A 16,981-nucleotide genomic window follows, 5' to 3' on the forward strand; every position below is an offset into this window, starting at 1 on the left:
TTAAAGGATATATATATCCCCATAATTTTCTTTAAAAAATATTTTTATTGATTTTAGAGAAGAGGAGAGAGGGAGAGACAGAAACATCAATGATCAGCTACCTCCTGCACACTCCCCAGTGGAGATTGAGTCCACAATCTGGGCCTGACCAGGAATTGAACTGTGACCTCCTGGTTCATAGATTAATGCCCAACCACTGAGTCATATCCAGCTGGGCCATTCCTACCATTTTAAAAAGAAGAAACTTCTTGCCATATTGAGAAATAAGCCAAAATGTTTATATTTATTTGTCCCTTCTTTTATTCTTTACTTACTAGAGGCCTGGTTCACAAAATTCGTGCACTTGGGGGTGGTTTCCCTCAGCCTGGCCTGTGTCCTCTTGCAATCTGGGAGCCCTTAAGGGATGTTTAACTGATGGCTTAGGCCCACTACCCTGGGCAGTCAGACGTCCTTAGCATTGCCCAGGGGCAGGCGAGGCTCCTGCCCCTGCCTCTGTGCTCACCACCTATGAGCTTGGCTTCTGGCTGAGCGGCGCTCCTCCCTGTGCCCTGGGTATTTTTCCTACACCCTCTGGCTTCACTACTCTAGGCACTGACAGGGGGCAGCTCCTGCATTGAGCATCTGTCTCCTGGTGGCCAGTGTGCATCATAGCGACTGGTCATTCTGCTGTTTGATTGATTTGCATATTAGCCTTTTATTATATAGGACTAGTGGCCCGGTGCATGAAATTCATGCACATTAAAAAAGAATTAATTAGAAGGAAAATTTTAATATTACTATTTTCCCTTTCTCTATAATAGAAATGTCAGAGATGAAAGAAAATTAGTAAAATGTATATAATAATCTTCCTCCTGTCAGAGTCTGGGGCATGCTGCAGAGTCAAATCCCTGACCACCCATGCGCTCCTCAAAATTGTGCGAGACCCAGACCCAGCTGGCCCCACCCCTGTCAAGCTGCACCAGGTTGGGGTGCAGTCTCAAGTCCCCTGGCACACCCTCAGGTCCCTGGCCCAGGACTGGGCCAGGGGGGTGGCTTAAGGTCCTCTGACTTGGGCAGGGCGCACAGCATGAGGCCAACCATCAAGCCCCACCTGAGGTTCCCTACCCTGGGCCAGGACAGGGGGCAGGCCTGGAGGTCCCCTGTCAAGCCCCGCTGGGCGGGGGTGTAGCCTGACATCCCCCATCAAACCTTGCCAGGTGAGAGTTGCAATCTCAGGTCCCCTGCCCTGGCCCGATGCCACACAGCCTTAGGTCCCTGCTGATTGCTTGTTACAGGAACTCCATCTCTGTAGTGGGCACAGCCATATTGTGTTACAGGAACTCCACCTCTGCTTTGGGTGTAGCCATCTTGTCATGGCGTGAGGGTTAATTTGCATATTACCTCTTTATTATATAGGATTGTTATAATAGTAATGTTAACACATTGCAAATGGCTCAAGAGAATTCTTGCATCACATTACACAGTGTTTTACAAAGTATCATACTTTAAAAAGATATTAGCTTGTAAGAACATCCATATTATAAAAGGCCAGGGTCTGTCATGACCTAAATGACAGATGGATGATTGGTCACCAGGAAGTGCATGGAGCACCTCTCAGTCCCTCCCCTGTGGCCCTCAGGCTCCTATCACAGCTAGGCTGGTGGCCGGGAGGTGGGCGGGGTGGTGGTGGGAGGGTGGTCGGGGCTGGGCCAAAGGCTTAATGACCTCACCGCTGTTGTAGTGGTTATGGATCAAGCCTGGAGAGAGAGGCAGGGCCTGATTCACAGCTGCAGTGGCTGCTGGCAAGGCCCAGAGACAGAGAGAGAGGCAGGGCCTGATTAGCAGCTGCCATGGAGGCTGTGGATCAGGCCTGGAGAGAGATCCAGAGACACTGACTAGCATAGAAACTGACCAATCAGAACCAAATCTGGGTGAACTGTGAGTGGCCAATAGCTACCTAGGAGGCAGAGCTTTTGACACTAAATGGCATAGAAACTGACTAATCAGAACCTAATCTGGGTGAACTGTGAAGGCAGACCCTAAGATGGGGGCTGAGGAGGGGTTTTAAGGGCAACAGCTGTTTGGTGTAAGTGTAAGAAAGTGGTTCAATTTTTAATGACCGGTTTGGCAGTATAGTGCATATGGCTGGCTATTAGTCCAGATATAGGGATTAGGTATTCTTGTCTGACAAGAGCATCTCCTGCTTAAAAAGGCTTACCCCCATTTAAGCAATCTTATCCTATATAATCTATACTAAAAAAAAAAGGGTAATATGCTAATTAGACTGGGCCAATCGACCATCTTTCAGATGTCCAACTTCCTTCCAGACAAAGCCATGGTGGTGGGGGCTGAGGCAGAGGCAGTTAGGGGCAATCAGGTCAGTAGGGGAGGGCAGTTGGGGGCGACCAGGCCAGCAGGGGAGCAGTTAGGGGTGATCAGACAGGCAGGCAGAAGTGATTAGGGGCAATCAGGCAGACAGGCAGAGGCAATTAGGAGTGATCAGGCAGGCAGGCAGAGGGGTTAGGGGTGATCAGCAGGCAGGCAGGCAGAGGGATTAGGGGCAATCAGGCAAGTAGGCAGAGTGGTTAAGGGTGATCAGGCAGGCAGGTGAGCGATTAGGCACCAGCGGTCCCAGATTTTGAGAAGGATGTGCAACTGCCAGGGGTCCTGGATTGGAGAGGGTGCAGGTTGGGCTGAGGGATCCTACCCCACCTCCATTCCCCACACCACCCGTGCCCAAATTTCATGCAGCGGGCCTCTAGTATATATATAATCAGCTCTGTTCAGTGGGCTCAGTTGTTATGTCTTATTGAGTGCACTCACTGAAAGGCTGTTGGTTTGATTCTCACTGAAGTTCCATCCTTGGTTGGTGCATGTGCAGAGGCAGCCCATTGATGTTTCATTCTCATGTCAATGTTTCTCAATATCTCTCTCTCCTCAAAAATCAATTAAAAGAAAGAAATATGTAATTACATTGAAGAAAATTTGGCAAATAGAGAAGAAAAATATATTCCCAATAATACCATCAACCCAGTGTAAATATTGTAGTATGTTGATATAACATATAGCTTTTTTCTCTCTGCATTTTTCTTTGCATAACTACTACTAATCTTGTTTGTTATTAATAATATATGACTATGTCAGTTGTTATTGTACAATAGAAGGTGTAATTTAAATTTTTTAAAAAATATATTTTTATTGATTTCAGAGAAGAGAGAGGGAGAGAGAGATAAAAACATCGATGAGAGAGAATCATTAATTGGCTGTCTCCTGCATGCTCCACGCTGGGAGCAAGCCCACAACCCAGGCATGTGCTCTGATTAGGAATTGAACACTGATCTCTGGTTCATAGGTCGACGCCCATCTACTGAGCCAGTCTGGCTAGGCAGAAGATGTAATTTTTAAAAATTAGTCTTTTTTTTTTTTTTTTTTTTTTTTTTTTTTTTTTGCCATGGCTGGTATTGCTTAGTTGGTTGGAGCGTTATTCTGAGCACCAAAAGGTTGCCAGTGCGATTTCCAGTAAGGGCACAACTTAGGTTGTGGGTTCAATTCCTGGTAGGGGAACAAACATACAGGAGGCAACTGCATGATGCTTCTCTCATACATCAATGTTTCTCTTTATCTTCCTCCCTCTCTTCCCCTTTTCTCTGAAATTTGTAAAACATATTAAACATATTCTTGTGTGAGGATTTAAAAAAATACTTTTTGAAGATTCGCTTAAAATTTAAAATGAGGCTAAAATATTTTCAGATAAATTTATTGGGTCACTGCTTTTTTTTTTTTTCTGAGCACTTGGCAGAGACTTCTAGAACAGATAATGTTTTACTCTATATTCTGCTTCCTCAACATCTGGTTAAGTTTCTAGCACATAGTAAGCACTTAACAAACACTCAGGGACTAAAGGAAGAGAGGAAAATATGCACTTACACTAAATACAAAACAAGACAAAATTACATGAGGATGCTTTTGGCTGTAAGTTACAGAATTATCAACTACAAGTAGCTCAAACAATAAGGACATTTTTTATTGCACATGACAAAAGTTCAGAATCAGGGCAGCTCCAAGTTTGGTTATGCAGCTGAACAGTGTCATGAAGGACCCAGGTGTTTTTCATTGTTGTACTCAGCCATCCTCGGCATATTGGTCATTTCTTTCATTATAGTTGCAAGATGGATGGAGGAGTTCCAGATGTTATTAGTAGACATGTTCATATTCAGCAAAGAGACAGTGTTTCCTCCTGTGTATCTCTGTTTATGACTGAGGAAAACTTCTTACAGATGCTTTTAGCTGATTTCTATTCAGGTCCCATTGGCCACTATTGGTTCATAAGCCCATGCCTTGACTGACAAAGGCTGTTGGGTAGATACCAACAGCCACTGACACCGAAATGCCAGAGGCAGCAATAGTGAGAAAGAGGAGAAAGATATGCCATAGAAGAAAGAATAGTGATAGGAGGCAGGTTGAAAAAGCCTGTGGTATAGTAGGGTGGGCATTTTGCAGATAGCAGTTTTGTAGAATTGTCTAAATTTGGAGATGTAAATTATAGGAAATCACAAGTGCAAAATTACTAGCCCCAATCAGGTCATTGAATGCTTCCTTACTTTCATGGTAAATCTTTCTTCAATGATATACCCCACATGTAACATCACTACTCTAGAGAGAACAGAGGACAGTGTAGGATGGAATTGGGTAACGAGTTAAAAGAACATAGTTTGCCTTTTTATTAACTTTATAGAGTTCAGGTAAAAGATGATATGGCATTTTGTTATTTAAGAAAAGGATAAGGCCCAGCCAGAGTGGCTTAGTTGGTTGAGCGTCTTCTGGTGCACCAAAGTGTTGCCAGTTAGATTCCCAATCAGGACACATATCTGGGTTGTGGGTTTGACCCTGAGTTGGGGAGCATACTGAGGGCAGCTGATCAATGTTTCTTTCTCACATCGATCTCTCTCTAGTTCCTTTCCTCTGTCCATGCATGTCCTTGGGTGAGGATTAAAAAAGAAAGAAAAGGATAGCCCTGGCTGGGTAGCTGAGTTGGTTAGAGTGTTATCTCGATACACCAAGGTTATAGGTACGATTCCTGGTCAGGGCACATACAAGAATTGACCAATGAATGCATAGATAAGTGGAACAAATTGATATTTCTCTCTCTAAAATCAATACATTAAAAAAAAAGAATAAAATGTGTGGGGATTACAAAGATAATGGATTTTTTTAAAGAACCTTAAATTTTATTAATAGTACTTTTAAACAGTTGTAGTCTACTGCATTTTCTTGACTCTGAAACTATGTAGGAGGAGTTCCAGATGTTATTAGTAGACATGTTCCAATTAGTAGACATGAACCAATAGTGGCCAATGGGACCTGAATAGAAATCAGCTAAAAGCATCTGTAAGAAGTTTTCCTCAGTCATAAACAGAGATACACAGGAGGAAACACTGTCTCTTTGCTGAACATGAACATGTCTACTAATAACATCTGGAACTCCTCCAAAAGTGAAAATACATAAATAGATGAACAAATCCTTATACCCTCTTGAAATAAATGTTCAGCCCATTATATATATATATCCTAGGTGCCCTCAAATATATAAAATAAAGCTGGTATTACAACAACTCTAAAATTTAGATGAAATTGAATTAACATGTTAATAATTAACATAAAATATGAAAATTATATCTAGAAATTACATATAATATCACACTTTATGTTTATTTCCATTTTCTCTAGGCGGGGGGAAGAGAGAAACAGTGATCACCTGTTTCACCTGCTGTCTTACTGGTCTTCATGCCATTGCAGCGGAATCAGAGAGATACTTCTGGGGAATGTTCCAGTACTAGGTTGATATTTCAGTTTGTTGTAGCTTTAAAAAGTTTTAAAAAACTTTTTTTTAAAGAAACATTTTTCTCTTATCTGCTTCTGGTTCTTGATATTATATATTGACTTCTCATTGTATTTCATGTTTCACACTAGATTTTAAAAATTGAAACATATTTGCTAATCAATGTAGGGTTAATTTGTAGAAGTCTGTCATCTACACTAGCATTGAAAGCATTTGGCACATAATGACCTTTCATTAATACTTGTTTATTGAAAGAATGAATGCTTTATACAATATTTGGACTTCTAAGTTAATTGTAATGACTTAAGAAAAACAAATATTGGATACTAACCTGTATTTTCTAGCATTGTTTCCTTTTAGAAAATGTGATAGATAGTACCCATCTTTTGAAAAATTAAGCACCATATATTTTTTGAAGATCTTAAGTGATATGCTAAATGATAGTATGGCTATCCTATCTAATAAAGAGGGAATTTGCTAATTGACCCTCCCACTGTTGCAAAGATGGCAGCGCTCACAGCCAATAAGGAGGGAATATGCTAATTGACTGCCGCATCCTCAAAGATGGCAGTGCCCACAGCCACAAGATGGCAATGCCCACTCCTCTCAGCCCTGCAGGGGCGGCAGATGCTCGACAAGGCCAGGCCCGCCTTCAGGAGGGCCTGGCCACTTTTTGTGCCTGCCTCCCGAGTCCCCCAGTCCTTTCAGCCCCCCAGCTGCCCAGGGCCAGCTAGAGGGCAAGCAAGCCTTAGATCAGGCGTCTTCAAACTACAGCCCTCGGGCCACATGCGGCCCGCAGAGGAGTCTGATCCGGCCCGCCAGGTTTTTTGGGCAGTGAGCGCAGCCGAGGTGTTACAGTAGGAGTTAGTAGTTCATATAGTCCGGCCCTCCAGCTCTCTGAGGGACGGTGATCTGGCCCCCACTTTAAAAAGTTTGAGGACCCCTGCCTTAGATGGTGGCTGCTCAGCCATCCAGGGCCAGCCTGAGGCACAGGAAATCCTTGGATGGTAGCTGCCAACCCACCCAGGGCCACTTGAGGCTCAGGTACCCAGGGTCAGCCAAGGCTTGTGCTGCCAGCAGCGGCAGCAGCAGAGGTGTGATGGGGCATTGCCTTCCCCTGATCGTCAGGTTGCCTCTCAACCGTGAAGGCTCCCAGACTATGAGTGGGGGCAGGCCGGGATGAGGGACCCTCCCTCCAGTGCATAAATTTTCATGCACCAAGCCTCTAGTTAAGACATAAATTGTCAGGGCACTAAAAATGTGGAAAAATCAGAACATTATTTGAAAAAAAGAGATTATAGATATGGGTATCTGTGATTAAGTAAGGGAGGCCACGAATACAATGAAAGTAGAATATTGTAAGTATGTATTGTGCTTTATACATCTCAAAAGATTTTTTTTACATACATATTATATGGGTCTGCCTTTCTCTCATTATCTAAAATTTAAAATGTGTTATTTTTATAGCTGTTATTCTTGGACACACAAGTAAATCAATGTGTAAATTCAAAAGATGTTTGTTTCTGGCAAGTAAAATGGTTAAGATAAATATCTTAACATCAATATTTATATATATTAAAGTATGCTACTTAGTCATAGATCTCATTTTAAAACTGTTTTTATATGTACAATAAAAATGCAGCTTTTTATTTTATGTAATATTTTTAAAAACTCTTTTAAAAATACTATAAGATGAATGGAATTTAAAACTCGACATTATTAGCACAAGATTCATGTTAATGTTTACTCATGTAAATAGTGCAAAATACTGCCTAATTAGTGTGGTTAGTAAATTTTTGGTACTTTAATTTTCTGTTATTGTAAACCATGCATATAAAGAAGTGCAGAATTGTCAGAGCTTAAACAGCTGACATCTGCTTACTCTCTTAAAAAAAAAAAAAATAACAAGCCATTTCAGCTTAATCTACCTCAAATGTGTTCATGTAAATGGAGGTCCATCTATTGACCTGCATTCTTTTCAGCTCAGGATTGGTCCACATGGTTTATGCAACCAGGAAGGCTGATTTGAAATGCAGATGTCAAGACAGTGAAGTACCCTCCCCTTTTTTTCTTTGCTGTATCTGTCAGGGAGAAAAATGGCTTGCACAAGGGTCAGTCACCCATACTCACTTAATTACTTTTCTTGGACCCACAGAACTGTCACAAGCTGTGGTGGATGTGGAGCAGTTCCTCTGTTAGTACTTTGTATCCAGGAACCAGAAATTGCTTTGAAAAGGATTGCTGCTTTGGACCTCAGTGATATTTCAAAGCATTCTCCCGAGTTAGCACTGACAGTAGTGGATGCAGGAGCTATTGCTCACTTAGCCCAGATGATTCTGAACCCTGCTGCTAAATAAAGGTATTTAAAAACAAGTTAAAAAACAGATTTCTGTTAATCTAATAGAAAATGTGTATGGTTAAATATATTTTCAAAAATAATTTATAAATTATTATTGAAAATAGATGTGATTATATTATGTATTTAGTCTTGTGGAAATTATGCTGTAAGAATTATATAATAAAGACATGCCTGGGGAAAATATGTGCAATGCTAAAAATTAGAAATAGCATTAGTACTAACATTAATTGCTAAAATAAGGAATCAAAATTAATGATTGAATCTCAATCAGGGTGGGAAGTCATCTAAAGGTTTTCTAACTCACCACTAATTATATTTAAATTTCTTATGAAAATTGTCATATTTGTGTTTGTCTTTTTTTTTATAGATTTTTAAAAATCTGATTTTCAGTTAATAGTCACCAATTATACTTTTGTATGCTAACAATTTGTTATATCCTATAAGTTTTAAAATTGTTAATGTTAACTAAGCATACATGAAAAGTTCTTTGAAATGTTACAGCCTCATGACAAAAATAAGATGTTCATTCTGCCTGATCTTTTTTGTACTATATTGTCACATGTATTGTAAATTAACAATTGAAGTATTACATAATTAAGTAATACTATTTACTCAGAGTCACATTCTTTGATTATTTGTGATAGAAATTTAAATAGTCCACAGAAAACTAAAACATTTAATTTGGAAAGTAGGGAATTTAAGAAATTCAGTATTTAGGTATAAGGTTAGGATAAGAATGTCTCAAAACTCAGAAATCTTAAGTGATGTTACATATGTAATTGTTTTTCCTTCTTTTAAAGGAATTTGACTATATTAAGCTATTTAAATTATATCTGATCTGTGCAGTGGACTCTATTGATGCTTTGCTTTATTTCGGTTTTTGCTTGACAGCCTCAGGTCCTTTCCACTCTCAGGTTGCAAAATAGTCTGTGGGCCTGGCCGAAATGGTGGCTGAAGTAGAGGTTTTTCCATTTGTACCTACCTGCCTGCAGGACAAAGATGAATATGTGAAGAAAAATGCTTCTGTTTTTAATTTAAAAGATTGTACAACATACAGCCACGGTAAAAATAAAAAGCTTTTTAAACACGATAATATTAGTTAGTTCTCATTGTAAAGTAAAACATCAGTTTGTATACGAGGCCCAGGTGTTGTGCCTCACGACTGGGCTAGGTCAGGGCTTCTCATGCGAGCGCTGTGCACATTCGGACTAGATAATTCCTTGTTGTGGGGGACTGTCCTGCACACTGTAGGGTGGATGTTTAGCAGCATCCTTGGCCCCTTCCAGTAACATCTTTTTTCACTGTGACAGTCAAAAGTGTCTCCATATGTTGCCAAATATGTCTCAGGGGACAAAAGTGTCCCTTGTTGAGAGCCTTTCTGGGTTATATCAATGGAGTTTGAGACAGAAAACTCAGTTTCTAATATATAGTTTCCTGCTTTCCATTTCTAGATTGTGGGGGCTGTAGACCTTTGCTATTCTTATCGTTTTAGGTCAGCTGGGATCAGCAAGAGGGTGTCCAGTTCCAGGTGTGAGAGACCAGCAGGCCCCCAGCCTAGTGTGACTACTCTAGCAGCTGCTCTAACGTGGTGGTTCCCGCTCTGAGTTCTTAGATGCCAAAGGAATAGGGTAAATTCTGCAGTTGCATCTTTTTCCTGTGTATATCATGACTAATCAATTTCATTTCACTGAAGTTTAAAGTCCTCATTCTTTATTTCACCTAACTTCTTGAGATTTTGTATGTTTGAAGTGTAAATAGCTAGTAACCATTGTTCGCAAAAGGGGATAATTAGGCTAGGATACTTCAAGTCTGACATTGTCGTTCAGCATTCAGTGAGTAATCTGCTTCATACTCACAATTGTGATTGGGGCTTTCAGTAGTTAGCTAGTTATGAACTAGCCCTAGGCTCAGTGTCTAGGTGAGGAATTTTGACATCTATTAGAGTAAGGATAAAAGTTGTGCCATGGCTGCATGAAAATTGAAGCACAGAGTAAGCTCTGTACAGGGAGTATATTTGTACATTCAGAATAGGATTATTATACTTGTATATTTCTTTAATAAGTAGAATAATTTCACTAAATCATATTTCAAATTTCACCAGGTGTTTTTAGATCCTAAATAAAAATGTTTGGCAATATTAAAGTCATGTTTAAAGATAATCTTATGCTTTACTGTCACAATTACCGCGCTTTCTTTCCTTTCCTTTAGTTTTCGCATTTGACAGTGAATGCAGGAGGAGTTGCCGCCATGATTGACTGCATTGGATCTTGAAAACATAAGGCATCATGAAGCTTGGCTATGTGGTGGCTCATTCTGAGAACCTGGCAATGGCCATGATCATTAGCAAGGTTTGTTCTTACTTGATTTTCTTCTAGCAATTGCAGTGAGATATTCTAAGATAGAACAATAGTAATACTCTCCCATCCTATCTAATAAAGAGGGAATATGCAAATTGACTATCACACTGTAACAAGATGGCTGTGCCCACATGAAGGCCGAGTTCTTAAAACAAGCCTTAATGAGCAATCAGCAGGGACCTGAGGCTGTGGTGCTGGGCTGGGGCAGGGGTCCTAGGCTGTGCCCGCCTGCCTGGCAGGGCTTGATGGGGGACCTCAGGCCATGCCCCCTGCCATGTGAGGCTTGATGGGGATCTCAAGGTGTGGCCTCTGCCCCAACCCAGGCCGGGGAACCTCAGGCCACGCACCTTGCTCTGGCGCCAGACTAGGTGACCTGTGGCTGTGCTCCCCATCTGGTGGGGCTTGACAGGGGTGGGGCCGGCTGGGTCTAGATCTAGATCAATGTGGTTGAGGCCGGCTGTGTGTGGGTCTTGCGTGATTTTGAGGCACATGTGGGTGGGCAGGAACTTGACTCTGGTTCCCATGGCATGCCCCAGACTCTGACAGGAGGAAGATTTTCGTATATATTTTACTAATTTTCTTTCATCTCTGACACTTCTATTATAGAGAAAGGGCAAATAGTAATATTAAAATATTTCTTCTAATTAATTCCCTTTTAATGTGCATGAATTTTGTGTATAGGGTCACTAGTAGATTATAAAATGTAACTGACTAGAATGAAAGGAACCTGAAGAATTTTTCAGCCCGTTTTTAAAACTTATTAGTAAGTTTCTAAAAGCAATGCTTAAAGTAAGGTTTACTTTGTAAGCAGTTTAAAGTTTTACTCAGTATTTACCCTGTTTCCCTAAAAATAAGACAGTGTCTTATATGAATTTTTGCTCCCAAAGATGCGCTAGGTCTTATTTTCAGGGGATGTCTTATTTTTCCATGAAGAAGAATATGGTACACATTTATTGTTAAAGAAAAATAAAGGAAATTTATTACCTGTATATGGTACGGTAGTACAGTAGTTCTCAACACAAACCAGACAAACTGTGAATCCTACAGTATCAAGAATTTACTTATTTATTCAATGACAATCATGTCATCATCTTCTGGAACGTCATCATAACAATCCAATTCCTGAATTTCCTGGTGAATTTCTTGTGACTCCATTTCTTTCAGAATCAGTGCACCAAATCTCTCATGTTTTAGCCTGGGGGGGGGGGGGCCTTATTTTCAGAGGGATGCCTTATATTTCACTCAAAAGGAAACCTGTAAGTAGGTTTTATTTTTGGAGGATGTCTTATTTTCAGGGAAACACGATAATATCTACAAAATATCCATACCTCTGAGTATTGGTATTGCCTGTATTGAAATATTCAGTGCATTTGTATCCTGAAGGACTGACTAAATGTTTACAAATATGTAAAGCATACTTTGATTAAAGACAACTGTTACAAATTATATGCCCAGTGATCATTCTCCCCTTATCGGTCATGTGGGAAGGAGATGGCAATGGCAAGGACATCCCTTCTTATCCACTGTCCTTCATGAACTAACTTTCTCTTTTTAGATGAAGGCAATTCAGAGCACATGTCAGACAATGATGTTTTGTGTCCTTGCTCTAGGAATTTGGCCTCATTTCTATTTATAACTTGGTATTAACCCACCATACAGTGTAGCCCTGATACATAGTAGGTGCTCAGAAATATTGATTGAATGAATAAATGTTAATCTTCTGAGGAGCACTTCAGGGCTGTGTGCTTACAGTGTCTCCACCAACCCTCTAGGGCGTGGGTTTCTTATCAGCATAGAAAGCCTGCTGCTGTGTGTTAAACAGAAGTGTGGATTTTTTTTAGCCCTTGCTAATCCTCAGACTAAAAGGGAGCCTCAGATTTTTATTTTCTACCTATTCCTTGATAATTCTTTGCTTTGCTCACTTTTTATCCTACGCTTTTCCTTTTGTTCTATTACCAAAGACTATTATAGTGACTAGAACATGAATGCTGCTTTCTGAAGAGTCACTGTGGGGATATTACTGGGATTTTTTATCCTTGGTTTTTTTGGATCGGCAGAAAGCTGATACAAAGAAAAAATGATGAAAGAAGCAGCAATTGCTTTTGTTTCCTTTTTTTCCTCCCCAAACTAACCAGGGGGCGCCCCCTCCTTTGTTGAGGGGCTGCTGGCCTCTCCCACCTGGTCTCAGTCAGCTGAAGATGAAGGTGGCAGCAGCAGTTTGAGTCAAACTGCACAGTTCTGTGTCTTTGTCCTACATAGTACTCTAAAGACTAATACTTCACATTTAAATAATATTTTGTAATTTTCAAATCACATTCTTGCTTCTTATCTCGTTTGCTGTTCGTAATAAGTGAGGGTGGGGTGGAGAGGGCTGATCTCTTTTCCTTCTGCTTCTTCAGTCTTAATATGTCTCAGGATGAACTTTTCCTCATTCTGAAGACAAGTCTGACCTTTTGTATTGGCAGACAAAGATTTTTAGTTGGAAAAAAAGAAGTCAGTAAAGAAATATGGCGGGTATCTTTAGGAAATTGGTTTTAATAACCAAATTTATTTATTTTTTATTTATTTTTAAAAAATATATTTTATTAATTTTGTACAGAAAGGAAGGGAGAGAGATAGAGAGTTAGAAACATCGATGAGAGAGAGTCATCGATCAGCTGCCTCTTGCACACCCCCTACTGGGGAAATGCCCGCAACCAAGGTACATGCTCTTGACCGGAATCGAACCCGGGACCCTTCAGTCCCCAAGCCGATGCTCTATCCATTGAGCCAAACCGGTTTTGGCTTAATAACCAAATTTAAAGTCACAGGGAAAAAAGTGTATATGATCATTTAGACTTTGCTATAGTAGCATAGCAATGTGATCTTGACTTTAGTGGTACTAAAAGGTGATAATTATGATAGTCTCAAATTAGTTAGAAAGTTATTTCTATACAGAATCTGGAATAATTTGATTTGGCAATTTGATTCTTCCTTAGATATAGAAACAGATGTATTTGAGGCCCTTTAATTAATTCTGTTTTATTTAGATAAAACTGAAGTCTAAAGCACAAAATACAAGCGTGTACTATCTATGTAACAAAAGTAATCTTTTCTATTTTGACAACCGTGTTAAAATGGGCAAAACTATCACTTAAAAGTTGACCAGGATTAATGGAAATTTATTTTATTTTTTATTTTTAAAAAAATATATTTTATTGATTTTTCACAGAGAGGAGGAGAGAGGGATAGAGAGCTAGAAACATCAATGAGAGAGAATTATCGATTAGCTACCTCTTGCACACCCCCTACTGGGGATGTGCCTGCAACCAAGGTACATGCCCTTGACCGGAATCGATCCCGGGACCCTTCAGTCTGCAGGCCAACGCTCTACCACTGAGCCAAACCGGTCCTGGCAATTAATGGAAATTTAATTACTAGTTTAGAAAAGGTTTTAGTGAATATAGTTTATCTAAACATTACTTAAATAGAATTCTGGCTCATATTATTATTGATTTCAAATCTCCAGTAGCTATTTTGTTGTCAGATTGATTTTACTTAGTGAAAAGGCAATTTTAAAGTATTCTAAATTAACTTTTTAACAAAGTTAAAATGTGAGCATTTGCCGAAACTGGTTTGGCTCAGTGGATAGACTCGCACATGTGTCAAACACAAGGCCCACGGGCCAAATTCGTCCCGCCAGGCCTTGCAATGTGGCCTGCACCGCGCTGTCATCACTGCACTCCGCTGCGTTTCTATCACAATGACAGTTTATGACTGTTCAGTAAACCATTCGGCCCGCGATTTAGGCTGGATTTTAGATTTTGGCCCCTTCTCTGATTGAGTTCAACACCCCTAGATAGAGCATCGGTCTGCGGACTGAAAGGTCCCAGGTTCGATTCCGGTCAGGGGCATGTACATTGGTTGCGGGCACATCCCCAGTAGGGGGTGTGCAGGAGGCAGCTGGTCGATGTTTCTACAATAGCTCTCTATCCCTCTCCCTTCCTCTCTGTAAAAAAATCAATAAATATATATTTTTTTTAAAAATTTGAGCATTTAAAATTTGTCCCATGGAATCTGGTTTTACCTACATACTAATCTGTGGCTTCTGTTGTTTGGTTAAATGCTTCTGTATTTGGGGAGTAAATACTAGCAGATACAGTTTTAGTTGGATTTTAACAGATAACTATCGCAAATTAGTTCTAGTCATTTTATTGACTTGAAAAATGACAGCCCCTGTGCTGTGCTCATTTATTGAACCATCTAGGAAAAAAGGATCAAGACCAAATGATTTCTTCTAATGTTTGGGAGACTATTTACTCCTGCACTGGATTCATAGCACTTGCTCTTTTGATCAACCCTGCAGGGTGTGCCCCAGTTGTCAGTCTGCTTGTCAGAAGAACCAGAAGATCACGTTAGGGCTGCCACGGCCTGGACCATAGCACAGATTGGGAGACACACTCCAGAGCATATACGGGCCGTCACAGTCGCACACACTCTGCCAGTGCTGCTTTCTTTGTATATGTCATCAGAAAGCTCTGAGGATCTTCAAGTAAAAGTAAGTGCTTAATGCTTACTGTTTCGTGAAAATTTGTTAGATTTTGACTGAATATGTAATTTAAAATGTCTTAATTTTCATTATGGACAATTTTGCTGTTATGAGTCAAGAAATACAAATTTATCAGAAGAACTGAGGGGAGTCTTCATTGAAAATGGATTGCCCTTGTCTCTGAAAATCAGTGACATGTTTTAAAGAAAGAGCTCTGCAGATGCAAAGTTATTTATAAAATGAATGTCTGGTTGTTGCCTTCTACATTTCTGCTGACTTTTCTTATAAAATATGAATTGAAGAATAATAGGATTTTGAAGTTAGAATTGAATGCAGACAACTTTAGTCCATCTTACATTAAAAATTCAGCTCAGCCCTGGCCGATGTGGCTCAGTGGTTTAGTGGCAACTTATGAACCAGGAGGTCAAGATTTGATTCCCCTCAGGGCACATGCCCAGTTGTGGGCTGGATGCCCAGTAGAGGGTGTGTTTCTCTCTCTCCCTTTAATGTCTTTAATTTGTATTTTAAAAGAAAAATGTCCACAGTATTTACCAAATTAAACATTTTGAAATATTCATTAAAAAAACTCCAGTTTTCTGAAAAAAATATTATTAGCTACTAAAATGATTCACAGAACATGAATATAAAGTAGGATGGGTTAATTATGGAATTTCAAAGAAAGAAAATGTTTTCCAGCACACTACATTATTAGGGAAACATGTAACTTTTTGAAAATAGTTTTTAGAATTGACTTGGATTGCAGTACACAGAAATGACAATAGTTCAAAATAAAATTAACAATAGTAAGTTAAATAATATTTAAATATAAATTAAATCAATAAATTAACAAGTAAGAAAACACACTTGCTGAAACAACTTTAAATGATACAATGAGGCAGGCAGTTTATTAGAACTGTATAATTCAGGGACTCTGACAGTTATATATTATAGTGAACCATTTATGCAATTATTAATTTACTAGAAGCCCAGTGCATGAAATTCATGCATGGGGGGTGGGGGAGGGAGTGGTGGTATCCCTCAGTCCAGCCTGCACCCACTCCTGCACCCTCTCCAATCTGGGACCCCTTGAGGATTGCTGGCTCCCAACTGCTTGCCTGCCTGCCTTCCTGATTGCCCCTAACCTCTTCTGCTTGCCAGCCTGATCACCCCCTAACCACTCCCATGCCAGCCAGATTGATGTCTAACTGCTCCCCTGCCAGCATGTTTTCCCCCAACTTCCCTCCTCTCCCAGCCTGGTAACCCTCTAACTGCCCTCCCTTGCAGGGTTGATTGCCCCCAACTACCCTCCCTTGCAGGGTTGATTACTCCCAACTTCCCTCCCTTGCTTGCCTGATCACCCACAACTACCTTTCCTTGCAGGCATGGTCCCTCTCAACTGCCCTACCCTGCTGGCCATCTTGTGGTAGCCATCTTGTGTTCACATAGGGACAGGATCTTTGACCACATGGGAGCAGCTATCTTGATCTTGTGTGTTGGAATGATGGTCAATCTGCATATTACGCTTTTATCAGATAGGATAGAGGCCTGGTGCACGGGTAAGGGCCAGCTGGTTTTCTCTGAAGGATGTCCCAGATCAGGGTAGGGGTTCCCTTAGGGCATGGGCTGACCTGAGTGAGGGGCCTGTGGTGGTTTACAGGCCAGCCACGCCCCCTGGCAACCCAAGCCAAGGCCCTGGTATCTGGAATTTATTTACCTTCTATAATTGAAACTTTGTAGTCTGTAGTGGAGCCAAGCCTTCTGCTTGCTCTGTGGCTGTAGCCATTTCTGTTTATTTGTTTACCTTCTATAATTGAAACTTTGTAGCCTTGAGTGGAGGCCTAGGCCAGTGAGGGCAGGCGGAAAGCTTGATTTCTTCCATTGCCAGGGAAACCCAAGCCTCCCTCCTGCTCTCTGAGGCT

The 16,981-nt window shown here is 40.5% G+C and overlaps 1 protein-coding gene across 1 annotated transcript in view; it reads left to right on the forward strand.

Annotated features, from left to right (window-relative positions):
• SPAG6 (sperm associated antigen 6) overlaps positions 1–16,981 on the forward strand; it is a 54,825-nt gene that overhangs the window by 12,653 nt on the left and 25,191 nt on the right. The window contains 7 exon segments of the mRNA XM_036438492.1: positions 7,974–7,994; positions 7,997–8,191; positions 9,075–9,205; positions 9,207–9,239; positions 10,386–10,452; positions 10,455–10,525; positions 14,880–15,071. Coding sequence (XP_036294385.1) covers positions 7,974–7,994; positions 7,997–8,191; positions 9,075–9,205; positions 9,207–9,239; positions 10,386–10,452; positions 10,455–10,525; positions 14,880–15,071 — 710 coding nt within the window.

The sequence above is a fragment of the Pipistrellus kuhlii genome, unplaced genomic scaffold, assembly GCF_014108245.1.
Source record: "Pipistrellus kuhlii isolate mPipKuh1 unplaced genomic scaffold, mPipKuh1.p scaffold_m20_p_1, whole genome shotgun sequence".
Taxonomy (NCBI): Eukaryota; Metazoa; Chordata; class Mammalia; order Chiroptera; family Vespertilionidae; genus Pipistrellus; species Pipistrellus kuhlii.